We start from the raw sequence: 26,963 nt of genomic DNA on the forward strand, positions 1-26,963 counted from the left end.
TCAATCCATACTTCATGCTGCTGCCCGGATTATCTTTGTCCAGAAACGCTCTGGACATATCACTCCCCTCCTCAAAAACCTCCAATGGCTACCGATCAATCTGCGCATCAGGCAGAAACTCCTCACCCTGGGCTTCAAGGCTCTCCATCACCTCGCCCCCTCCTACCTCACCTCCCTTCTCTCCTTCTACTGCCCAGCCCGCACCCTCCGCTCCTCCACCACTAATCTCCTCACTGTACCTCGCTCTCGCCTGTCCCGCCATCGACCCCCGGCCCACGTCATCCCCCGGGCCTGGAATGCCCTCCCTCTGCCCATCCGCCAAGCTAGCTCTCTTCCTCCCTTCAAGGCCCTGCTGAGAGCTCACCTCCTCCAGGAGGCCTTCCCAGATTGAGCCCCTTCTTTCCTCTCCCCCTCGTCCCCCCTCTCCATCCCCCCCGCCTTACCGCCTTCCCCTCCCCACAGCACCTGTATATATGTATATATGGTTGTACATATTTATTACTCTGTTTATTTATTTATTTATTTATTTTACTTGTACATTTCTATCCTACTTATTTTATTTTGTTGGTATGTTTGGTTCTGTTCTCTGTCTCCCCCTTTTAGACTGTGAGCCCACTGTCGGGTAGGGACTGTCTCTATGTGATGCCAATTTGTACTTCCCAAGCGCTTAGTACAGTGCTCTGCACATAGTAAGCGCTCAATAAATACGATTGATTGATTGATTGATTGATGGGAAGGATGGTAGTGCCATCTACAGTGACGGGAAAGTCAGGAAGAGGACAGGGTTTGGGAGGGAAGATAAGGAGCTCAGTCTTAGACATGTTGAGTTTTAGATGGCGGGCAGATATCCAGATGGAGATGTCCTGAAGGCAGGAGGAGATACGAGCCTGAAGGGAGGGAGAGAGAATAGTGGTGGAGATGTAGATTTGGGTGTCATCAGCGTAGAGATGATAGTTGAAGCCGTGGGAGCAAATGAGTTCACCAAGGGAGTGAGTATAGATGGAGAACAGAAGGGAACGAAGAATTTGAGGAACCCCTACAGTAAGGGGATGGGAGGGGGAGGAGGAGCCCGTGAAGGAGACTGAGAATGAACGGCAGGAGGGATAAGAGGAGAACCAGGAGAGGACGGAGTCTGTGAAGCCAAGGTGTGATAGTGTGTTGAGGAGAAGCGGGTGGTCCACAATGTCAAAGGCAGCTGAGAAGTCGAGGAGGATTAGCATAGAGTAGGAGCCATTGGATTTGGCAAGAAGGAGGTCATTGGTGACCTTTGAGAGGGCAGTTTTGGTGGAGTGTAGGGGACGGAAGCCAGATTGGAGGGGGTCTAGGAGAGAGTTGGAGTTGAGGAATTTGAGACAGCGAGTGTAGACAACTCGTTCTAGGAGTTTGGAAAGGAAGGGTAGGAGGGAGATAGGGCGATAGCTAGAAGAGGCAGTGGGGTCAAGAGAGGGTTTTTTTAGGATGGGGAGATGTGGGCGTGTTTGAAGGCTGAGGGGAAGGAACCAGTGGAAATTGAGCAGTTGAAGATGGAAGTTAAGGAGGGGAGGAGGGAAGGGGCAAGAGTTTTCATACGATGAGAGGGAATGGGGTCCACAGCACAGGTGGATGGGGTGGCACTTGAGAGGAGGGAGAAGATCTCCTCTGAAGATACTGCTGTGAATTAGATGATGGTCTCTCCAGTCCTGCTCTCCACTCATGGGCCCCTGTGATTTCTGTACATTTCTATTCTACCTAGCATGCCCACTTTGCTCCTCTAATGCCACACTCCTCACTGTACCTCCGTCTCATCTGTCTCGCTGCCAACCCCTCGCCCAAGTTCTGCCTCTGTCCTGGAAAGCCCTCCCCTTCATATCTGACAGACCCCCTCCTTCAAAGCCTCCTTCAAAGCTCTCCCCTCCTTCAAAGCCTCATTAAAATCACATGTCCTCCAAGAAGGCTTTTCCGACTAAGCCCTAGTCCCCTATTCCCTCTCCCTTGCACATCATCCTTGCACTTGGATTTTATACCCTTTATTCACTACACCCTCAGCCCCACAGCCGTTATGTACGTATCTGTAATTTATATATATTAAGGTCTGTCTCTCTAGACTGTAAGCTCCTTGTGGGCAGGGAATTTGTTTACATAATCTTTTATACTCTCCTAAGCACTTGCTCTGCACACAGTAAGCGCTCAATAAATATGATTGATTGATTTCTATTAGTAAATTCAGTAGTTCAAGGTTTACTACCTTCTGCTCCCACATGACTGCTGCGAGCCATATATATTTTGGGAAATTCAATTGTTAAAAGTACTGTTCTCCAACTGAGACCACATATGTAGTTACAGCTGGATTTCACCAGCAGTGATGTCTTTAAACTAGAGGAATTATATATGTGTGAATATATAGAGAAGCAGCGTGGCTAAGTGGAATGAGCACGGGCTTGGGAGTCAGAGGCCAGTTGTCAGCTGTGTGACTTTGGGCAAGTCACTTAACTTCTCTGTGCCTCAGGTTTCTCATCTGTAAAATGGGGATTAAGACTGTGAGCCCCATGGGGGACAACCTGATCACCTTGTATCATCCCTGGTGCTTAGAACAGTGCTTTGCATATAGTAAGCGCTTAACAAATGCTATCATTGTCATTATTATTATTTGGACAAAATGTTTATCATCCTTTCCTGTTGATTGGCCTTTTAATCAATCATATATATTGAGCACTTATTTTGTGCAGAACACTGTACTAAGTGCTTCAGAGAGTGCAATATAACAGTCGGTAGACACGTTCCCTGGACACAACGAGCTTACAGTGTAGAGCAGGAGACAGACGTTAAACAAGTATGTACATAAATGCAGTGGGGCCGAGGGAGGGGTAATAATAATAATAATAATAATAATAGTATTTGTTAAGTGCTTACCATGTGCCAAGCACTGTTCTAATCTCTGGGGTAAATACAAGGTAATCACGTTGTCCCACGTGGGGCTCACAGTCTTAATCCTCATTTTACAGATGAGGTAACTGAGGCACAGAGAAGTGAAGTGACTTTCCCAAAGTCACATAGCTGACAAGTGGCAGAGCTGGGATTAGAACCCACGACCTCCGACTCCCAAGCCTGGGCTCTTTCCAATAAGCCATGCTGCTTCTCTTTTCTAGGTATGAATAAAGGGAGCAAATCCAAGTGCAGGGGTGACGCAGAAGGGAGTTAAGAGGAAATGAGGGCTTAATCAGGGAAGGCCTCTTGAAGATGTGCCTTCAGTAAAGGCTCTGAAGGTGGGATAGTGATTGTCTGTGGGATATGAAGAAAGAGAGCATTCCAGACCAAGAGCAGGACATGGGCAAGGGGTAGACGGCAAGGTACACAAGATTGAGGTACAGTGAGTAGGTTGGTGTTAGAGGAATGAAGTGTTTGGGCTGGGTTGTAGTGGGAGAGCAGCGAGGCAAGTTAGGAGGGGGTATGGTGATTGAGTGCTTTAAAGCTGATGGAAAGGAATTTCCATTTGATGCAGATGTGAGTGGGCAACCACTGGAGGTTCTTGAGTGGGGAAACATGGACTGAACATTTTTATAGAAAAATGATCTGGGCAGCAGAGTGAAGTATGGGCTGGAGTGTGGAGACACAGGTGGCAGGAAGGTCAGCAAGGAGGCTGATACAGTAAGACAGAATAGGATAAGTGTTAAGATTAACATAGCAGTTTGGATGAAGAGGAAAGTGTGGGTTTTAGTGATGTTGTGAAGGTGAAGCAACAGGATTTAGTTATAGGTTGAATATGTGGGGTGACAGAGAGAGATGAGTCGAGGATAATGCCCAGATTACAGGCTTGTGAGACAGGAAAGATGGTGGTGCCATCTACAGTGTCGGGAAAGTCAGGTGGAGTTCAGTGTTTGGGTGGGAAGGTAAGGAGTTCTGTTTTAGATATGTTAATTTGAGGTGTTGGCAGGATAACCAAGTAGTGACGTTCATTCACTCATTCATTAATTCAATCGTATTTATTGAGCGCTTACTGAGTGCAGAGCACTGTACTAAGCGCTTGGAGAGTACAAGTTGGCGACATATAGAGGCGGTCCCTACCCAACAACGGGCTCACAGTCTAGAAGGGGGAGACAAACAACGGAACAGAACAGATATTCTGATGGCAGGAGGAAATGCAAGACTTCAGAGAAGGGAAGAGATCAGGGCTGGAGATGTAGATTTGGGAATCACCTTTAAGAGATGGTAGTTGAAGCCACGGGAGCGATCGAGTTCTCCAAGGCAGTGATTGTAGATGGAGAATTAGAAGGGGACTCTGAACTGAACCTTGAAGGATACCCACAGTTAGAGGGTGGAAGTCTGAGGAGGCGCCTGTGAAAGAGGCTGAGAATGAGACACCAGAGAGATTGGAGGAGCACCAGAGAGGGCAGTGTCAGTGAAGCCAAGGTTGGATAATGGTTTCAGGAGAAGGGGGTGGTCGACAGTGTTGAAGGCATCTAAGAGGTCGAGGAGGATAAGGATGGAGTAGAGGCCACTGGATTTGGCAAGAAGGTCATTTGTAACCTTTGGGAGGATACTTACTGAACACTTAATAATAGTACTTACTGAGCATTTACCATGTACTGAGCACAGTACTACAGAATTGGTAGACATGTTCCTGACCATAAACAGCTTGTAGTCTAGAGGGAGAGAAAGATAATACAGATAATATAAATTCTGGATGTGTACATAAATGCTACCCTCTCAGGATCGCACCTGAAAAGTTTCCAATATTCTGCCAGTCTCGGCTATGAGAGGGAGAGTGAAGCAGAGGCGTATCCATTCCATTCCTAGCTTGGGCAGTGGCTAGCAGGTTGAAGGAAATCTGCTACAGGTCAAAACTCACCTGTGCTGGGCAGCAACGGTGTGGGAGAGAGTCGAGGGCAGAGAGTCAAGTTTACTGTGTGGAAGAAGGGAATGGTAAACCACTTCTGTATTTTTACCAAGAAAACTATAGATACACTACCAGAACGTTTACAGATTGAGATGGGGAGTTCTGGGAGAGATATGTCCGTGGAGTCACTATGGGTCGGAGACAACTCGACAGCATAAGACAAGATATAAATGCTGTGGATCTGAGGGTGGGGTTAATATGAAGTGCTTAAAGGATACATATCCAAGCGTTTTGGCAACGCGAGAGGGAGTAGGGGAAATGAGGATCTAGTCAGAGAAGGCCTCTTGGAGGAGATGTGATTTTAGTAAGTCTTCGTAGGTTGGGAGAGTAGCAGTCCATCGTACAAGAAGCATGACCTAGGCAAGACGCCATCCGCGAGACAGACAGAATGGAGGTACAGTGAGTAGGTGTGTGGGATGGGTTGTAGTAGGAGATCAGTGAGGCAAGGGAGGAGAGGGTGAGCTGATTGAGTGTTTTAAAGGCAATGGTAAAGAGTTTCTTTTTGATGTGGAGGTGGATGGGCTTCCTCTGGAGGTTCTTGAGGAGTGGGGAAACATGGACTAAGTGTTTTTTTTTAGAAAAATGATCTGGGCAGCAGAATGAAGTATGGACTGGAGTGTGGAGACCCAGGAGGCAGGGGCGTCAACTAGGAGGCAGATGCAGTAGTAAAGCTGGCATAGGAAAAGTGCTTGGATCAATGTGGTAGCAGGATGGAGGGGAAAGGGTGTATTTTAGAGATGCTGTAACGATAGGACTGACAGGATTTGGTGACAACTTGAATTTGTAACCCACATAGTGCCTCTAGTGTAGTCCCTTGACTTACAGCTTCTTGTTGGATAGGGAACATGTCTACCAACTCTGTTATATTGTACTCTCCCAAATGCTTAGTACAGTGCTGTGCACACATTAAGCACTCAATAAATATGATTGATTGAATGAGAGAGACGAATTAAGTGTAATGCCAAGGTTACAATAATATAATAATAATTGTGGTATTTGTTAAATGCTTACTATATGCTAGGCACTGTGCTAAGCACTGGGGTAGATACAAGATATTTCAGTTGGATAGAGTCCCTGTCCAACATGGGGCCCACAGTCTTAATCCCCATTTTACAGATGAGGAAATTGAGGCACAGAGAAGTTAAGTGACTTGCCGAAGGTCACACAGCAGACAAGTGGCAGAGCCAAGATTAGAACCTAGGTCCTCTGATTCCCAGGCCCGTGTACTTTCCATTAGGCCATTAGAAATGGGGTGGTCCACAGTATGGAAGGCAGCTGAGAGGATGAGAAGGATTAGAATGGAGTAGAGGCCATCAAATTTGGCCAAGTACGTTGCTGTCATCTTTAGAGAGGGCAGTTTCTGTGGAGTGAAGGGGGTGGAAACCAAGATTGGAGGGGGTCGAGAGAACCGGAGAAGTGTAGGCAGCTGGGGAAGACAACTCCCTCAAGGAATTTGGAGAGGAATAAAAGTTGATGATGATGATGGCATTTGTTAAGCGCTTACTATGTGCAAAGCACTATTCTAAGCTCTGGGGAGGTTACAAGGTGATCAGATTGTCCCACGTGGGGCGCACAGTCTTCATACCCATTTTACAGATGAGGTAACTGAGGCACAGAGAAGTTAAGTGACTTGCCCAAAGTCACACAGCTGACCATTCATTCATTCATTCAATCGTATTTATTAAGCACTTACTGTGTGCAGAGCACTGTACTAAGCGCTTGGGAAGTACAAGTTGGCAACATATAGAGACAGTCCCTACCCAACAGCGGGCTCACAGTCTAGAAGGGGGAGACAGACAACAAAACAAAACATATTAACAAAATAAAATAAATAGAATAAATATGTACAAATAAATTAAATAAAGAGAGTAATATGCACATATATACAGGTGCTGTGGGGAGGGGAAGGAAGTAACGTGGGGGGATGGGGAGGGGAGGAGGGGGAGAGGAAAGAAGGGGCTCAGTCTGGGAAGGCCTCCTGGAGGAGCCCTCAGTAGGGCTTTGAAGGGACAATTGGCAGAGCTGGAATTTGAACCCATGACCTCTGATTCCAATGCCCTTGCTCTTTCCATTGAGCCATGCTGCTTATCTAGTTATTTACCATTTGATATATTCTTCACCTCTCTGTCATCTGTGCTGGTTCCATTTTGCTCTTTTAGCCTAGCCTTGTATTTGGCTTATATTTTAAGTGTGTTTCACTTTCTGTCACACGCACACACACTCTCTCTCTCTCTCTCTCTCTCTCTCTCTCTAAAGCTGGAAATGAATTTTCAAATAGAAACAGATTCCCCAAAGGAGGAGTAGCTTGGCAGAAGGTTTTTTCCTTTTGTTTTTGTTTTGTTTTGTTTTACAAAATACCAAAGCCAGGCCTACAAAATATGGAAAAAAAACCCTCTCATGCTCCTCCCTAACCAGCTCAATCTCTCCTTTGAACGTAGCCAAGTGGTAGAATGAATAAGCCCATTTTGCCTACTCACCATGAGTACATCATTACTTGTCCAAGGCCATGAGATGGCTCCTTTTTAGTTTGTATTATGCCTGTAAATATTGTATTGAACTGGGCTCCAGGACCTCTGCCATCTATTGTCGAATCTCTTTGAGCCACAAATCGACTGTGGCTGATAATCCAGTCTGTGGCTTATCCAGGCCCTTTGCAGTTTCTTCTGCCTCTGAATGCTTTCCTTCGAGTCCCAATTACTAATTCTTATGCAGAAAGTAGGTTGTGGGAATAAAAGGAGAAACTGCAGCAGCATTGCCTAGTGGAAAGACCACGGGCCTTGGAGTCATTCATTCAATCATTCATTCATTTGTATTTATTTCCTCAGTGGCAAAATGGGGATTAAATACTTGTTCTCCCTCCTACGTAGACTGTGAGCCCCAAGTGGAACAAGGCCTGTGTTTAATCTGATTAACTTGTATCGACCCCAGAGTTTACAGCAGTGTTTGACACTTAGTAAGCATTTAACAAATTCCAGAGAAACAAACAAACTGAAACCAGTTCATTTTGCTACTTGGTAAAACGTTTTGTCAGGGTTAAACCATTTTCTCAACTGAGAATTTTGTATCAGCTATGAATTACAGGTAAACTTACAGTCCTGTTCCACACAGCTGTATTGGGTGAGTATATGTGTTTTCTCCCACTGGCTTCAGAAAGAACCTTTTGCCGTTCATCCCAGTGCCTTTGTTCTGTAGACCAGAAATTGAGGCTGCTCTTTGGGTATTTATTTTTGATTTTTATTTTTATCATGATGACAGCACAAGTAAAAAGCAATAAGGAAATCCATGAAATTCTTTTGCTGCTTGAAGTAGGTGGGGGTGCAGAGGCAGTTAGTTACAGGAATGGGGAAATTACTCATTCTGTAGCACTATAATTGTAAAAAAAAAAGGCTGCATCCATTTCTCTGAGGCTGCAGCAGTCTGGGTTCACATTACTTACGTCTTCAGCTTCTCCCTCTGTATAGCAAATTCTCTTGGAAAAGTGCTTTTTTGCAGACAGTAATTCTTTTTCTGTGCCTCCAATTTGACCCATTCTGCTTCCTTTTCACCCCAGCATACACCCCCCTGCACTTATAAGTTTATTCAAGATTTTTCTTCTGCTGGGATTAGGAGAAGCAGCTTTGTTCTTATTTCATTGGTGTTGAGTGACTTTCCAATTTTCAATTCATATTTTTTTCCTTGTGTCTAAAAATTCAACTTAGAATGACTTCTTCCCAACTATTGCCCCAGACATTCCCTCTTTCCTCCCCTTTCTTCACCAGCTTGAACTAGCACCATTAACTGGCTCTTTAAAGGGCTTTGGTTTGTTTTTTAAAAATAATCTCATCGGCTGTTCCCTCATCTCCCCCTTCTCCATCTCAGTCTCCAGCAACCGCCCCAGGGATGGGGGATGAGCCAGGTCAGATTGGGGAGCAGAGGAAGAAGCCCCATCACAGTGAGCATTACCCTACAGCGAAAGTTGCTGCACAGTCTGGGATCTCACTTCAGAACTCTTGCCCTCCATTTAACAACTAGGCTGTTCCAATTTTTCAATTGAGGCACATTGTTGAATTTTTTTTTTACAGTTACTTTATCCACTTCTCCCTCAGCCCCACAGCACTTACGTACATATCCATAATTTATTTATATTAATGTCTGTCTCCCCCCTAGAGTGTAAGCTCATTGTAGACAGGGATTGTGTCTTCCAACTCTGTTAGCACTTAGTACACTGCTCTGCACACAGTAAGCATTCAATAAATGTGATTGATTTTCTGCAAGGCTCAGCTAAGTTCCCTTGGTTTGGCTTAGTTTCTAGTTCATTTTGCTTGACAATTACTGTGCACTAGCCATTCATCTAGGGGAAAAATAATCTAAAGTATAATGGGGTCCCCTTTCGAGGCTGAAAGATGAGTCTTAGTCCTGAGACTTTCTAACTGAGAATCTGCATGAGGAATTGTAAGTATTTGATGATGGGCTGTGAGCTATCAGGCATGAATCAGGAAAGAGATCTCATTGTCATTGTTAGCTGGGCCTTCAAATCATCAGCCCAATGTGTGGTGGCAGTCAAATTGCCTAATGCCATAGTTTTGCCACTCTAAAAACCATGCTCTGTGTTTACATCTGGATTACAGTATACAGTTCTGGTTGCTGCCTCTGGAGAAGCTCATTACAAATGGAATATGTAGCAAAGACAGATGATAGGACTGAGATGGAGCAGTTGCCATATGAGGGTAGACTGAAAAGATTGGGACTTTAAAGCCTGGAAAGATGAAGGCTAAGAGGGGACATGATTAAAACCTACAGAATCATGAAGTATGAAAATGGGGAGAAGACAGAATTATTGCTCAGCAAATTTCACAAACCAGAATGGGAGAGCACTCTAAAACTAGAGTTTGATGGGCTCAAATCTAACAAAATCAATCAATTGGCATTTATTGAGTGCTTACTGTTTACAGGGCACTGTACTGAGAGCTTCAGAAAGTAAAATACAACAGAGTTGGCACACATGATTCCTACCTTCAAGGATCTTTAAGTCAAGTGGACCAGACGTACCTTAAAATAAATTACAGGGGAAATGACAGAGTATAAGGATGTCAATGCCAATCAATTAGTGGTGTGTATTGAGTGCTCACTGTGTGCAGAACACGTTCTAAGTGCTTGGGAGAGTATAATAGGGTTGGTAGATGTGAACCCTGTTCACAAAGAGTTTGGAATCTACAGGGGGAGACAGACATTACAGTGAATTACAGGTAGGGGAAATGGGAGAGGGTAAGGATATGTACATAAGTGCTCTGGGGATGGGGTGACTATCAAGAGTTTGAGGGGTACAGATCCAAATGCATAGGCATTGCAGAAGGGCTTAGTCAGGGAAGGTCTCTTGGAGGAAATGTGATTTTAGAAGGGCTATGAAATTGGAGAGAGTAGTGGTCTGTCATACACAAAGTGGGAGGGAGTTCCAGGCCCAAGGGAGAATGTGGACAAGGCATTGGCAATGGGATAGACAAAATCAAGATCCTGAGAGTAGGTCGGTATTAGAGGAGTGAAATGTGTAGATTGTGTTGTGGTAGGCAGTCAGCGAGGTAAGGTTAGAGGGGGGCAAGCTGATTGAGTATTACTCCCTCACAGAGATCTCCGCTTTCTGGTCCCCACCCATCTTTCGGAGCGCCTCACACCCCACCTCGCCGCCCTCTCCTCTCTACCCAGTCTTGATGATCAGATTACTGCTCTCAACTCTACCCTTTCTACTCAGCTAGACTCACTCGCTCCCCTTTCCCTTCGCCGCTCTCGCACCACTAACCCACAGCCCTGGATCACTGCCACTGTCCGCCTCCTTCGCTCTTATGCTCGAGCTGCCGAACGCTGCTGGCGAAAGTCTAAGCACCATGCCAACCTTGTTCACTTCAAGTTTATCCTTTCCTGCCTTAACTCAGCCCTCTCTTCTGCCAGACAAAACTATTTCTCCTCCCTTATTGACACCCATGCCCATCACCCCCGCCAGCCCTTCCGTTCATTCAACTCCCTTCTCAGGCCCCCGGTTCCTCCCCCTCCTCCTTCCCTCACACCCAACGATCTGGCCTCCTACTTCATTAACAAAATTAAATCCATCAGGTCCTACCTCCCCAAAGTCTCTTCCCCACCTTCTTCAGCCCCCCGGCTCTCAACACTCTCTGCTACTCTCCCATCCTTCCCAACAGTATCCTCAGAGGAGCTCTCCTCCCTCCTCTCAAGTGCTACTCCGGCCACCTGTGCTTCTGACCCCATTCCCTCTCATCTCATGAAATCTCTCGCTCCATCCCTTCTCCCCTCCTTAACTTCCATCTTCAACCGCTCACTCTCCACTGGTTCCTTCCCCTCTGCCTTCAAACATGCCCATGTCTCTCCCATCCTAAAAAAACCCTCTTGACCCCACCTCACCTTCTAGTTATCGCCCCATATCCCTCCTACCATTCCTTTACAAACTCCTTGAACGAGTTGTCTACACGCGCTGCCGAGAATTCCTCAACAACAACTCTCTCCTCGACCCCCTCCAGTCTGGCTTCCGTCCCCTACATTACACGGAAACTGCCCTCTCAAAGGTCACCAATGACCTCCTGCTTGCCAAATCCAACGGCTCATACTCTGTCCTAATCCTTCTCGACCTCTCAGCTGCCTTTGACACTGTGGACCACCCCCTTCTCCTCAACACGCTATCTGACCTTGGCTTCACAGACTCCGTCCTCTCCTGGTTCTCCTCTTATCTCTCTGGTCGTTCTTTCTCAGTCTCTTTTGCAGGCTCCTCCTCCCCCTCACATCGTTTTACTGTGGGGGTTCCCCAAGGTTCAGTGCTTGGTCCCCTTCTGTTCTCAATCTACACGCACTCCCTTGGTGACCTCATTCGCTCCCACAGCTTCAACTATCATCTCTACGCTGATGACACCCAGATCTACATCTCTGCCCCTGCTCTCTCCCCCTCTCTCCAGGCTCGCATCTCCTCCTGCCTTCAGGACATCTCCATCTGGATGTCTGCCCACCACCTAAAGCTCAACATGTCGAAGACTGAACTCCTTGTCTTCCCTCCCAAACCTTGCCCTCTCCCTGACTTTCCCATCTCTGTTGACGGCACTACCATCCTTCCCGTCTCACAAGCCCGCAACCTTGGTGTCATCCTCGACTCCGCTCTCTCATTCACCCCTCACATCCAAGCCGTCACCAAAACCTGCCGGTCTCTGCTCCGCAGCATTGCCAAGATCCGCCCTTTCCTCTCCATCCATACCGCTACCCTGCTCATTCAAGCTCTCATCCTATCCCGTCTGGACTACTGCATCAGCCTTCTCTCTGATCTCCCATTCTCGTGTCTCTCTCCACTTCAATCCATACTTCATGCTGCTGCCCGGATTATCTTTGTCCAGAAACGCTCTGGGCATATTACTCCCCTCCTCAAAAATCTCCAGTGGCTACCATTCAATCTGCGCATCAGGCAGAAACTCCTCACCCTCGGCTTCAAGGCTCTCCATCACCTCGCCCCCTCCTACCTCACCTCCCTTCTCTCCTTCTACAGCCCAGCCCACACCCTCCACCCCTCCGCCGCTAATCTCCTCACCGTACCTCATTCTCGCCTGTCCCGCCATCGATCCCCGGCCCACGTCATCCCCCGGGCCTGGAATGCCCTCCCTCTGCCCCTCCACCAAGCTAGCTCTCTTCCTCCCTTCAAGGCCCTGCTGAGAGCTCACCTCCTCCAGGCGGCCTTCCCAGACTGAGCCCCTTTCTTCCTCTCCCCCTCGTCCCCCTCTCCATCCCCCCATCTTACCTCCTTCCCTTCCCTACAGCACCTGTATATATGTATATATGTTTATACATATTTATTACTCTATTTATTTATTCATTTATTTTACTTGTACATATCTATTCTATTTATTTTATTTTGTTAGTATGTTTGGTTTTGTTCTCTGTCTCCCCCTTTTAGACTGTGAGCCCACTGTTGGGTAGGGACTGTCTCTATATGTTGCCAATTTGTACTTCCCAAGCGCTTAGTACAGTGCTCTGCACATAGTAAGCGCTCAATAAATACGATTGATGATGATGATTGAGTGCCTTAAAGCTGATGGTAAGGGGTTTCTGTTTGGAGGTTTTTGAGGAGTGGGGTGATACGGACTGAACAGTTTTTTAGAAAAATGATCCGGGCAGTCGAGTGAAGAAGAGGGAGATTAGCAAGGAGACTGATGCAGTAGTCAAGGTGGGATATGATAAGTGCTTGGATTAGCATGGTAGCAGTTCGGGTGGAGAGGAAAAGGCAGATTCTAGAGACGTTATGAAGGAAGAACTAGCAAGATTAGGTGGCAAGCTGAATGTGCAGGTTGAATGAGAGAGATGACTTGAGGATCATGCCAAGGTTACAAGCTTGTGAGACAGGGAGGATGGTGGTGTTGTTTGCAGTGATGGGAAAGTCAGCTTCTAAGAAGAGTTGTGCTGAAAGGCAGGAGGAATTGTGAGACTGCAGAGGAGAGAGGTCAGGACAGGAGAGGTAGATTTGGGAATCATCTGCAAAGAGATGTCAGTCGAAGTCATGGGAACAAATGAGTTCTCCAAGGAAGAGGGTGTGGATGGAGAATAGGTGGGGACCCAGAACTGAACCTTGAGGGGCTCCCACAGTTAGGGGGTGAAAGGCAGAGGAGGAGCCCACAAAAGAGACTGAGGAGAAGGGCCAGAGAGATGAGAAGCAGCGTGGCTCAGTGAAAAGAGCACGGGCTTTGGAGTCAAGAGGTCAGGGGTTTGAATCCTGACTCCACCACATGACGGGTGTGTGACCTTGGGCAAGTCACTTAACTTCTCTGAGCCTCAGTTACCTCATCTGTAAAATGGGGATTGATTGTGAGCCCCACGTGGGGGAACTTGATCACCTTGTATCCCCCCCAGTGCTTTGAACAGTGCTCTGCACATAGTAAGCGCTTAACAAATGCCATCATTATTATTATTATAGGAGGAGAATGAGGAGAGTACAAATGCCAGTGAAGCCCAGTTTGGATAATGTTTCCAGGAGAAGGTGGTGATTGATAGTGTCGAAGGCAGCTGAGACGTTGTGGAGGATTAGAATGGAGTAGAGGTCGTTGGACTTGGCAAGAAGGAGGTCATTTGTGACCTTTGAGAGGATGGTTTCAGTGGACTGAAGAAGACAGAAGACAGATTTGGAGGGGGTCAAGGAGAGAACTGGATGAGAGGAACTGGAGACAATGGGTGTAGACAACTTGCTCAAAGAGTTTGGAGAGGAATGGTAGGAAGGAGATGGTGATAACAGGAGGGAGGCGTTTGGTCAAGGGAGGGGGTTTTTTAGGATGGGGAGGCATGGGAATGTGTGAAGGCAGTGGGGAAGAAGCCATTGAAGAGCGAACAGTTGAAGATGGCAGTTAGGGAGGGAAGAAGGAAGGTGCAGTGTTTTGATAAGTTGCATAGCAATGGGGTCGGGTCTGCAGGTGGGGAGGATGGATTTTAGGAAAAACCAGGAGATCTCTTGAGATAATGCTGGGAAAGATGGGAGAGTTGAAGGGGCAGGGGAGATATTAGGGAGATCATGCCTGTTAGTTTTGATTTTCTTATTAAAGTAGGTAGCCAAGTCACTGGGGGCAAGAGATAATAATAATGATGGCATTTATTAAGCGCTTACTATGTGCAAAGCACAGTTCTAAGCACTGGGGAGGTTACAAGGTGATCAGGTTGTCCCACGGGGGGCTCACAGTCTTAATCCCCGTTTTACAGATGAGGTAACTGAGGCACAGAGAAGTTAAGTGACTTGCCCAAAGTCACACAGCTGACAATTGGTGGAGCTGGGATTTGAACCCATGACCAAAGCCCGTGCTCTTTCCACTGAGCCACGCTGCTTCTCATCGTGGATGGGGGAGGCAAGGGGACAGGTGGTTTGAGGAGGGAGTTAAATGTCCTGAACAACTGGCGAGGGCAATGCGCAAGGGTGTTAATCAGGATGGAGAAATAATTTTGCCAAGCAGAGGAGAGAGCAGAGTTAAAGCACACAAGGATAAACCTGAAGTGGACAAGTTCAGCCTGAGATCTAGATTTCTGCCAGCTCATGCACAAGAATAAAGGAGGTGGACTGTGGAGATGATCCAGTGCTGTGGGTTAGTGGTCTGAGATCAACCAAGGGATAGAGGAATGAGTGCATTGAGTTCAGTAGAGAGAGTGGTGTTGAGAGCATTGATTTGGTCATCAAGGGATGATAGTTCGGGTATGGAGGCCAAATGGAGCATGATGATTTGAGAAAATTGGGTGGAGTCAAAAGATCGTAGGTCTCTGTGGGGGAACATCACGGATTTGTGGGGAGGAGGTATGTGGGAGAGAAGTCAGTTGAGGAGGTTGGGTAGATTTTTAAGAGGAGGCGGAAGATCACCTCTTGAGATGCTGCTGAGTTGAAGAAGGGGCAGAAGGAGGGTGGGGCTGGAGAGATGGAGGAGGAATTTTAAAGAGATATAGCAACTGATGTTTTCAGTTGCATCAATGAAATAGATGGCAAGAGATGGAGGAAGGAGAGGAAGCAAGCACTTGGTTACACAGTGGATAGTGAGCATATACATTCAGTTACGACAGGATATTGTAGAGGCCGAAGATATCAGAAGGCTTTATGGGGATTTGTGTACATTCATCAAGACTATGTCTATAAGGGGTTGGTAGAGGTTAAGGTTAGAGATGAGAAAAGATTCAAGAACCACCATCTCATTGTTTCTTCAAGTGTCCTTTTGGTGCCCCTATCAGGACAACCTGATCATCTTGTATCTTCCCCAGTAATTAGTACAGTGCCTTGGCGGGGGGAGGAAAGAAAGGGTGGGAAGGAGGGGTGGAGAGAGGAAGAGAGAGAAGAAGGAAGGAGAGAGAGATTTATCCAAACCCATCTAATGTAACCCTGTGACGTACCCCTGTCATCACTTTGAAAGGGGAATCAGCCTGGGCTTGACTCCAGGGTGCCTGCAGTTATGTAGCCTTACCAGGGCAGGGCCGCTCCCTGCCCTGTGGTTGGGGGACTCAAACCCCAAGACTCCCCGGACTGTGTTACCTGCCCTGAGTCAGGCTAGGGCACCTTTCCTAATGGGACCTGTCCCAGAGAAAAAGGGGGACACTAGGGCTCCCCGACTTCCCAACCTGCTTCCAGGTGGCTCTAGCTTGTGCACCCTGAAGGTTCTCTGGTAACTGCCACCAGCCTGGGACTTGAGATGGATTTGAGCTGCCTCCCATCAAAGGCAATCTTTGGGGAGTAGATTGCCGACCTGCACTTCCACGTGGTTCAGCAGCTGGTCAGAGAGGAAAGCCAAAACAATTCCTTCCCCCAAGCAGTTATGTGGGTTCCTCAAAGTTTGTGAGTTCATACAGTACTGCTGTTACTATCAATTATAACGGTATTTGTTAAGGCTTTCTGTATGCTAAGCACTAGAGTAGATAAAATACCATCACAGACCCTGTCCCACCTAGAGCTCACATGCTAAGAGGGAGAGCAGGCATTTAATCCCCATTTTACAGATGAGGAAACCGAGGCCCAGAACAGTGAGCCAACTTGACCAAGGTCACACAGCAGGCAAGTGACAGAGCATGGTGTAGTGGATAGAGCACAGGCCTGGGTGTCAGAAGGTCATGAGTTCTAATCCTGGCTCCGCCACTTGTCTGTTGTGTGGCCTTGAGAAAGTCACTTCATTTCTGTGCCTCAATTACCTCATCTGTCAAATGGGGATTAAGACTGTGAGCCCTGTGCAGGACGGGGACTGTGTCCAACCCGATTTGCTTGTATCCACCCCAGGGCTTAGTACAGTGCCTGGTACATAGTAAGCGCATAACACCTACCATAATTATTATTATTAATTATAACCCAAGCCTTCTGACTCCCAGGGCCTTTGAAATGGGCTGCACCCAGAGAGGAAGTCTACTGGAGGGGAGGCTCTAAGGGGTTGAGGAGGGTGAAGCTGGAGTTTTGAAGGGAACTCTCCCCACTTTCAAAGCCTTATTGAAGGCACATCTCCAAGAGGCCTTCCCTGAGTAAGCCCTCCTTAACTCTTCTCCCACTCCTGTCTGAGCTGCCTTGACTTGTTCCCTTTAGTCATCCCCCCTCCCAGCCCCTCAGTAATAATGTACATATCTGTAATTTTATTAATTGTATTTATATTAATGTCTGTCTCCCCCTCCAGACTTTAAGAAGGGAATATGTCTGTTATATTGTTATTTGTACTCTCTCCAGCATTTAGTATAGTGCTCTGTGCACAATAAGTGCTCAATAAATATTATTGGCTGACTGACTTTTCAGTTGAATCACCTGCTTCCATCACAGTCCCTAAATCTTCCTCTTCCCTGCCCTGTAGGGAAGTTATCCTCCTTCCAACCACCTACCTCTAGTGAATAATCCTGATTCTTACCGGCTCTGTTCTCAGTGTCTGGCCCGCAGAGATTAGTTGATTCATGGCTTTGCCTCAAACACCAAAGGTGGTCATAGAGCCACTTGATGAGGATGAAAAAGGCCCTAAAATGACTGAAAGCCAGGGCTGTGGGTTAGAGTTGCTATTTCCCTTGGTCCTCTGGATCTGAAACGGGGCACAAAGAAGAAGATTGTGTCTGCCCTCTCCACCTTCTGATTTACTCTCTGCCCACTGGGCTTGTTACCGTCCTACTTCCTGGGGCTTGGTTCATCTCAGCTCTCCACCTGCTCACTCAATCCATCAATCAATCAGTCAACCAATCAATCAGTGTTATTCATTCAGCACTTACTGTGTGCAGAGCCTTGTAGTATATGCTTGGTGGGAAAGTACAGTACAACAGCAATGGTAGATGCAATCCCTGCCCACAAGGAGCTCTTTTGGAGGAAGCTGGGATTCTTGTGGTACCTGGAGTCCAAAACAGAAGATGCAGTAGGAGCGCAGGATGGGAGTCAGGAGACCTGGATTTCAATCCTAGCTCCTCCAGTTGCCTGCTGTGTAATAATTGTGGTATTTGTCTAGTGCTTACTATGTGACAAGCACTGTACTAAGCACTGGGGTAGATCATCAGATGGGGCACAGTCCCTGTCTCACATGGGGCTCACAGTCGAATGGGGAGGGAGAGCAGGTATTGAATCCTAATTTTACAGTTGAGGAAACAGGCACAGAAAAGTGAAGTGACTCACCCAAGGTCACACAGCTGGCAAGTGGCGGAGCCGGGAATAGAACCTGGGTCCTTTGACTCCCAGGCCTGGGCTCTTTCCACTAGGCCACGACCACTTGCCTGCTGTATGACTTTGGGCTGTTCACTTGACTTTTCTGTGTCTTTTTCCTCATTTGTCAAATTCATTCAATCGTATTTCATTCATTCAGTCATATTTATTGAGCATTTACTGTGTGCAGAGCACTGTACTGAGCGCTTGGGAGAGTACAGTACAACAATAAACAGACACTTTCCCTGCCCACAATGAGCTTACAGGCTAGGGGGGAAGACAGATACTAATATAAATAAGTAAATAGAGATGTACGTAAATGCTGTGGGGCTGGGAGGGGGGAAGAACAAAGGGGGCAAGTCAGGGCTACTCAAAAGGGAGTGGAAGATGAGGAAAAGAGGGGCTTAGTCAGGGAAGGCCTCTAGGAGGAGATGGTTTGAAGGGGAGGAGAGTAATTGTAGGATTTGAGGAAGTAGGACATTCCAGGCCAGAGGCAGAACATGGGCTAGGGGTCGGCGACCAGACAGGCGAGATGGAGGCACAGTAAGAAGGTTAGCACTAAAGAAGCGAAGTATGCAGGCTGAGTTGTTGAAGGAGAGAAGCAAGGGGAAGTAGGAGGAGGCAAAGGGATGGAGGGCTTTAAAGTTAATGCTAAGGAGTTTTTGTTTGATATGGAGGTGGATGGGCAACCACTGGAGTTTTTTGAGGAGGTTGACATGTCATGAATGTTTTTTAGAAAAGTGATCCAAAAAAGGAAGCCATGGGAGCCAATGAGTTCTCCAAAGGAGTGGGTGTAGATGAAAAATAGAAGGGGACCCAGAACTGAACCTGAGGGACTCCCACAGTTAGGGAGTGGGAGGCAAAGGAGTAGCCTGCAAAAGAGATAAGAGGCAGTGTCAGTAGAGCCTAGCTTGGATAGTGTTTCCAGGAGAAGGAGGTGGTCCACTGTGCTGAAGACAGCTGAGACGTCAAGGAGGATTACCGTGGAGTAGAGACCTTTGGATTTGGCAAGAAGAGGGCCATTGATGACTTTAGGGCAGAAACCAGATTGGAGGGGGTTGAGGAGAGGAAGTGGAGGCAATAGACTGCTCACCCAAGGAGTTTGGAAAGGAATGGTAGGCGGCAGATTAGGCGATAACTGGAGGAAGCCGTAGGGTCAAGGGAGGGTTTATTCAGGATAGGAGAGGCATGAGCATCCTTGAAAGCAGTGGGGAAGAAACCATTGGAGAGCGAACAGTTGAAGGTGGCTGTTAGGGAGGGAAGAAGGGAAGGGGCAAGTGTTTTAATAAGATATGAAGGAATGGGGTCAGGTGTGCAGGTGGAGGGAGTGGATTTTGAGAAAAGGTAGATCTCTTTTAGAAATACTGCTGGGAAAGGTGGGAGAGTTGAAGAGGGGGCAGGAGGGTGGAAGGACTGAGGAGGGACAGGGGAGATTTTAGTGAGTTTACGCCTGATAGTGTCATTCTTAATCAAATAGTTGGCCAGGTCATGGTCATTGGGGGGCAAGGGATGGGGGAGGCGGGGGTACAGGGGGCCTGAAGAAGAAGTGAAATGTCTGGAACAACTGGTGAGGGCAATGGGCATAGGTGTCAGTAAGGGTGGAGAAATGACTTTCCCAAGCAAAGGAGAGGGCAGAGTTAAAACATGCAAGGATAAAGTTGAAGTGGACGAAGTTGGCCTGATATTTAGATTTCTGTCACCAGCGCTCTGTGACTTGTGCACAAGAGTGAAGGGGGTGGACTGTGGAGGTGATCCAGGGCTATGGGATAGTGGTGCGAGATGGACAAAGGGTTAGGCAAGTGAGCGAGTTGAGTTCAGTAGAGGAGGTGGTGTTGAAAGCATCAGTTTGGTCATCAAGGGAACGTAGTTTGGATATGGAGGCTGAGTGGGGAATGATGAGTTGAGAAAATTGGATGGGGTCAAAAAATCGGTCTCTGTTGGGGAACAATACAGATTTACGTAGAGGAGGTGTGTAGGAGAGAAGACAAGTAAGGAAGTTGTGATCTGCTAGAGGGTAGAGATTGTGCAGTGGCTAGAGATGATGAGATTAAGTATTCATTCATTCATTCAGCTGTATTTATTGAGCACTTACTGTGTGCAGAGCACTGTACTAAGTGCTTGGGAAGTACAAGTTGGCAACATATAGAGATGGTCCCTACCCAGTATGTGTCCAAGTTGGTGAGTGGGCAAGGTGTGGTGGAGCAGGAGGTCAGTGGAGTTGAGGAGTGATAGAAGGTGGGCAGCAGAAGGGTCATCAGGAGCACCTGTATATATGTTTGTACAGATTTATTACTCTATTTTAATTGTACATATTTACTATTCTATTTATGTTGTTAATGATGTGCATATAGCTTTACTTCTATTTATTCTGATGACTTGACACCTATCCACCTGTTTTGTTATCTGTCTCCCCCTTCTAGACTGTGAGCCCGTTGTTGGGTAGGGACTGTCTCTATATGTTGCCAACTTGTACTTCCCAAGCTCTTAGTACAGTGCTCTGCACACAGTAAGCGCTCCATAAATACCATTGAATGAATGAATGAATGAATTTAAGGCCCCAAGGATCAATGTGGGCATGGAGAAAGAGAGAAGGAATATGAGAAAGTGATCAAAATGGTTAAAGAAGTTGGAGATGGGACGTGGGGGGTGGTAGATGACCGTTACTAGAATCTGGAGTGGGTGGTAGGAGGCGGATGATATGGGCTTTGAAGGAAGGGAAAGAAAGAGATGGGGAAGGTGGAATAGTGTGAAAGTAGCAGTGGCGTACGAGAAGGAAGGAAACACCTCCTTTCCCAGTGAGTCTGGGGGAGGGGGAGAAGATGAGACAGGGGAGACCGTGTCATCTGGGGAAAGCCAAGTTTCAGGGATGGCAAGGAGGAGGATTGATCGGGGCAGGAACAGGTCAAGGATGAAGAGAAGCTTCCCCATGATGGAGCGGCCATTCCACAGGCTGCACTTGGTTGAGACTGTGTGTGGTGGGACTTCTGGGGAAGGGAACAGCGTGAGGGATGGGGAGGGTTTGGATGGGAGTGAGTTACGGGGATCGGCTTAGGTGGAGGGGATGAGTGGTGGCGCTGGGACAGAATTACAGGGATGGGGCAGGGAGGAGGGGTGGGGACGGCACAAGGGGTGGGAAGGGATTGGATGGGAGCGAGTTGATGGAGGTCACACAGGGGAAAGGGTAAAAGGGATGGGGGCCCACGCAGGGGGAAAGGGACGAGGGGTGGTGATGAGATAGATTACAGGGATGGGGTGGGGGATGAGGGGTGGGGATGGGTTGGATGGGAGTGAATTAATGAGGGGCTCATGCCAGGGGAGGGGGGTGGTAGTGGGACAGGATTTCAGAGATGGCGTGGGGAAGAGGAGTGTGGGTGGTGCAAGGGGTAGGGAGGGATTGGGTAGTGGAGGGGAGGACTGGGATGGGCTGAATGGAGGTGGGGATTGAAGGGTCATGGAGTCGGGTTGGGGGACGGTTTGAGGAGGGAGTTTAATGTCTGGAACAGCTGGTGGGGGCCGTGGATATGGGAATCAATAAAGATGGAGAAATAATCTCCCCTCCACTGGCCCCTACCCCCTCCTCACCCGAGCACCAAGCACCACACTAGAGGGATGTGATGCCATTCCTATTAGCCCCCCTCCCTCCATGTGCCAGGGATCTGAGACCATGCCAAAAGGGAAGAGACCCCAGACTTCCAATGAAAGACCTTGCTGACATCTTGCTGGTAGGGAAGGCAGGCAGCAACCTTGGGGTATATAGTGGTGTCTCAAGTCCCGTGCTCCTCAAGTAAAACTGGGTTTTGCATAGATCGTTTCTTAATAGTAATGGCATTTGTTAAGCACTTACTGGACAGGGAACGTGTCTACCAACTCTGTTATACTCTCCTAAGTGCTGCCTAGTTCAGTACTCTGCACACAGTAAGTTCTCAGTAAATGCAATTGACTAATTGCCAAGGACTGTACTAAGAGCTGGGGTAGATTACAAGAGAATCAGGTTGGGCACAGTCCCTATCCTACACAGGGTTCATAGTCTAATGCAGAGGGAGAGCTGAACTGTGAACTGTGGGGAAATCTCTAGCAGGCACTATGGGACCCCCCATTGTACCATCTACGTCCTATCCCTTCTTCTCACTCCCAGTGGCATGTGGTCCTTCTGGGGCTCTTTCAGGAATGCCAGTGTTTGTGCCTTTAAGGGACTCTTCCCCAACAAGAGGATATTTTCATGGCAGAAACCCAAGAACCTTTGTCACACTGTCCGAGGATTCTGCCAGTAGGTTTTGGTGGGGTACGGAGGAGGGGATTGTGCCAATATCTTATGAAGTTGGAACTAGGCACATTGTGACTTATAGTTTCCTGACACTCTAATACATATTCTGAAAAGAGACTTAAGCTAAATGCTGTTGGTTTCTAATGTGGTGCACCTGAGGAATTTGCTCTGATTTAAACTCTGCTGCAAGTGTATTCATGTTCTCTTTTTTGTCTTTTTTGCAGGAAAAAATCTCTATACAAATGAATACGTAGCTATCAAATTGGTAAGTTTTGTTTTGTCTTTTTCCAACCCTTTGCATTCTTGCCTGGGATAAGATAGGTACTATTAAAACCTTTTCCCTCCATCCCCATGAAATGTGTGCATCTTCAGGTTCTGAAGGGTTGCACCCTTAGGGGAAACAGGAAAAAGCTGCTGTTACTGCAAGTCCAAGAGGGAGGTTTTGAAGCCTGGTCCATGTTCCTCCTGGTATGGAGAAGATTAACTATGAAATAGGGAGGACCAGGCCCACCAAGGCTGCTCAGGGGACTGCTCACGTTGGACCCCACTCCTTGGCAACATTTCAGGTTTGGTAACTGTTCCTAAACGCTCATGCTCTCTGGAGTCTTGCGTTAGAGAACCACAAAGTGGAGTTGCCCCTCAGTTCCTCAGTATAACCAGGGAAGCAGGTTTGAGCCTGCTCTGGCTCGAAGGTTCCTGCAGAGTTTGGTGATACAATGGGGTCTTCACCTCCTCCCCCTAATTCCTCCACACACCGGGTCAGTAGGTCACTTCTCCCATTCACTATGGAAATTACAGTTTTTAGAATGTGCAGCTGCACCCAGGCTTTTAGGGCCCGTCCCAGCCTTCCGTAGGAGCACAGCAGAGCCAGGGGATCCAAACGTGGGAAACAGGGAAGGAGAATGTAAATCCATCATGCCAGACCAGGCCACAGGGCATGATGAAAAATGGACTCCTGTGCATTAGGTTGGTCAGAAGCTGAACTGAAATAGAGTGCCAGAGTCCAGAAAAGGTAAGTTTGCCCATTGGTCGAATGGGAACTAAAAATCCTTCCCCAAGCCTACCTACCTTATGATACCGGTGTGAGGAGAAATAAGAGAATCTTTAAAGAACACCATGAACCCTTTGGGAGAAATCCCAACTACTCTCATCATTGTGTTAGTATTTGCAGACCAGAGGTCTGTTGCCCTGGGAGGTATGGGAGGGGCTTCAGCTAGTGGGGATAAGTGACAGCCCCACAGCCATTGATGAGAGTCAGAACCCACCCCCTTCTTCAAAGACTAGACACCCCCATCCTTTCCCCACCTCTGACCCACAGGACCCTCCTGTAGCTTGCAAGCAGTGGCAACTGAACGATAGTGGCAACTAAACTGAGTAACCTGAAGAGCTTCAAGGACCTTAGGTGAGGGGAGGGAAAGAAAACAGTAGGTAGAGTGGGCAAATGTGCTTGCACAGCTGGATGTAAGGGGGAAGTGAATGGGTGCAGCCATGCTAGAGGATTCCACAGAGGTTGGGCTTCCAGTTACCCAACTTTCCCACATTTCCTTGAGAAAGTTAGTCACTCATGAGCTGAGGTATGCTGAGTCAAAATACTATTAACAGCTGGCAAAGGCAGCCCACACAGCAGATGAGAAGTGCCAATAAGTGGGATTTTATGGACCAGCCTGTCCTTTGGAAACCCTTCCCTCAAGATTTTCATTGGCAACTGGGCTGCAAATTGCCATGTCATTTTTCTATCTAGGCATTAGATTTTTAAAAAAATTTTTTCTATTTCACACTCTTGTCTAATAAACTCTCACTAACACAGATGGGCAATGTGTTCTGATGAAGACATAAGCATAGAGTCATTGATTGTGTGCTTAGGATCTGGGTAGACTCATTGCACTGGTGCCCCAAATCTGATAAACTGATTTCAGTGCATTGGTGGGTAGCGAGGCGGAAGGGTGGAAAAAGTCATCAGATCACTTGGGATTGGGAAAGCTAAAAAGCAGTGGTGTACTACTTCTTGTCGCCCAACATCAGCTCAACATCATCAGCACTGTCTTCTGTCTCCCAGCACGTCATGGATGCACCCGAGGTCTAAACAGTGGCATCTCATTGACTAATCATCAACCAATCAGTCAGTAGTATGCACTGCACTCCTACTGTGTGTAGATCACTATACTAAGCGCTTGGGAGAGTACACAAGAATTAATAGATATGATCCCTGCCCTCAGGGAGCTTACAGGCTAACAGGGGAGACCGACACCAAAACAAATTACAGCTTGGAGGAAGTAACAGAATAGAAAGATATGTGCATGGGTGCTTCAGGATGGTGTGAGTACCCAAGTTCTTAAGTCACCCAGCAGTGCTGAAGTGGCAGTTGTGGGCAGATGACAAGAGGAGAGAGTGATCTACTGGAGGGGAGGAGGTTTCAGAAGGTCAGGGCAGTGGTCAGCCAGCTGTGAAAGGGGGAGGGAAGTTTTTGAGCAGTAGAGAGATGTGTGCAGGATGATGTTTTAGAAGTATGATCCAGACAGCAGAGGGATATATGGACTGGAGGGTGGAGACACTGGAGGCAAGGAGGTCAGCAAGAAAGCTGATGCAGTTGTCAAGGCAGGAGTCGATAAGTGCCCAGTCCAGTGTGGTGGCTGTTCTAATGGAGAGAAAGGGGCAGATCCTTGAAATGTGGTGGATGACGAACTGACTGAATGTTGGGGGTCAAAATGGAGGAGTCGAGGATAATGCCTAGGTTATGGGCTGGAGGATTGGGGAGGGTGGTGGTAGTGGTGGTGTCAGCTGTGATGGGAAGAATAGTAGGAGGTGAGGATTTGGGAAGGAAGATGAGGATTTCAATATTGGACATGCTGAGCTTTAAGTGTTTACCAGGACATCAATATAGAGATGTCCTGGGGGCAGGAGGAAATAGGAGATTTGGGACTGTGCCATGTAGAGGTGGTAGTTGAGGTCATGGGAGCAAATGTAACCAGGCAGTGGGGAGAACTGAGCCATGGGGGACACCCATAGTTAGGGGGTTGGGGCAGAGGCAAGAGCTGGCCAGAGCAATTGAGAAGGATCAACCCGTGAGGTAGGAGGAGTTATTGTAAGGGCGAGCCTGGTGATCTGTTGTATTATCCTGAGCACTTGATTCAGGGCTCTGCACAGAGTAAGCGCTCAGTAAATGCTATTGCTTAACTGAGAACCAGGAGAGGACTGTATCAGGAAAACCAAGGTTAGTAGTGGTGGTATTTATTGAGCGGCCATTTGGTGCAGTGCACAGTTACCAGGCACTTGGGAAGTCCAGAATAATGAAGTAACACATTCGCTGCCCACAGGGAGCTTATGCTCCAAAGGGGGAGACCAGTGTAAACATATTTACAACTAAAGAGATCAAAAATGAAGTGGCCTTATATACTCGAGTGCTAAGGAAAGTTAAATTCATAACTGCTAGAATTGACTAAATGGCTCAGATTCTGGGTAATTAATGGGGGAAGGCTTGTGGGAGGAGGTGGGATTTAAGAGCTGCGGTCTGTCTGATAGTCAATCATATGTTTGTATTTTTTGAGCACTTACTATGTGCAGAGCACTGTACTAAGCACTTGGGAGAGTACAATATAACAGACACATTCCCTGCTCACCCTAAGCTTACAGTCTAGAGGGGGAGACCGACATTAATATAAGTAAATAAATTACAGATATGTTCATAAGTGCTGTGGGGCTGGGAGGGGAGATGAGCAAAGGGAGCAAGTCAGGGCGATGCGGAAGAGAGTTGAAGAAAAGGAAAAGAGGGCTTGGACAGGGAAGGCCTCTTGGAGGAGATGTGCCTTCAATAACGCTTTGAAGAAGGGGAGAGTAATTATCTGTCGGATATGAAGGTGGAGGGCTTTTGAGGCTAGAGGCAGGAAGTGGGCGAAGGGTCAGTGGCAAGATAAACGAGATCGAGGTACAGTGAGAAGGTTAGCATTAGAGGAGTGAAGTGTGCAGTCTGGGTTGTAGTAGGAGAGTAGCGAGGAGAGGTAGGAGGGGGCAAGGTGATTGAGTGCTTTAAAGCCAATTTTGAGGAGTTTCTGTTTGATGAGGAGGTGGATGGGCAACCACTGGAGGTTCTCTAGGAGTGGGGAAACATGGCCTGAACGTTTTTGTAGAAAAATGATCTGGGCAGCAGAGTGAAGAATGGACTGGAGTGGGGAGAGACAGGAGGCTGATACAGTAATCAAGAAGGGATAAGATAAGTGATTGTATTAACGCAGTAGCAGTTTGGATGGAGAGGAAAGGGTGGATTTTAGCGAAGTTGTGAAGTTGGAGTTGTGTTGTGAATATGTTGGTTGAATGAGAGCGAGGAGTCAAGGTTATCGCCCAGGTTATGGGCTTGTGAGACAATAAGTATGGTGGTGCTGTCTACAGTGATGGAAAAGTTAGGGGAAGACAGGGTTTGGGTGGGAAGATAAGGAGTTTTGTTTCAGACATGCTAAGTTTGAGGTGATGGAAGGACATCCAAGTAGAGATGTCTTGAAGGCAGGAGAAAATGTGAGACTGAGGGGGAAGGAGGGAGTTCCAAGCCAGGAGAGTGGTATGCGCAAGGAAATGGAGGTAGGAGAATCAAGAATGAGGAACAGCTGGAAAGTTGGCTTGAGAGGAATGAAGACAGCGAGTTGGGGATCAGTGGGGGAAGAGAGCAGGTAAGTAAAGTGGGGCCACATGGTGGAGAGACTTGAAGACGA

The 26,963-nt window shown here is 47.4% G+C and overlaps 1 protein-coding gene across 4 annotated transcripts in view; it reads left to right on the forward strand.

Moving 5' to 3' along the window:
* CSNK1G2 (casein kinase 1 gamma 2) overlaps positions 1–26,963 on the forward strand; it is a 121,909-nt gene that overhangs the window by 64,573 nt on the left and 30,373 nt on the right. For all 4 annotated transcript variants that reach the window (XM_038770644.1, XM_038770646.1, XM_038770645.1 and 1 more), the window contains one exon: positions 22,488–22,528. In XM_038770644.1, the coding sequence (XP_038626572.1) occupies positions 22,488–22,528 (41 nt within the window). The remainder of the gene's footprint in view (positions 1–22,487; positions 22,529–26,963) is intronic.

Source organism: Tachyglossus aculeatus, chromosome X2, assembly GCF_015852505.1.
Source record: "Tachyglossus aculeatus isolate mTacAcu1 chromosome X2, mTacAcu1.pri, whole genome shotgun sequence".
NCBI lineage: Eukaryota > Metazoa > Chordata > Mammalia > Monotremata > Tachyglossidae > Tachyglossus > Tachyglossus aculeatus.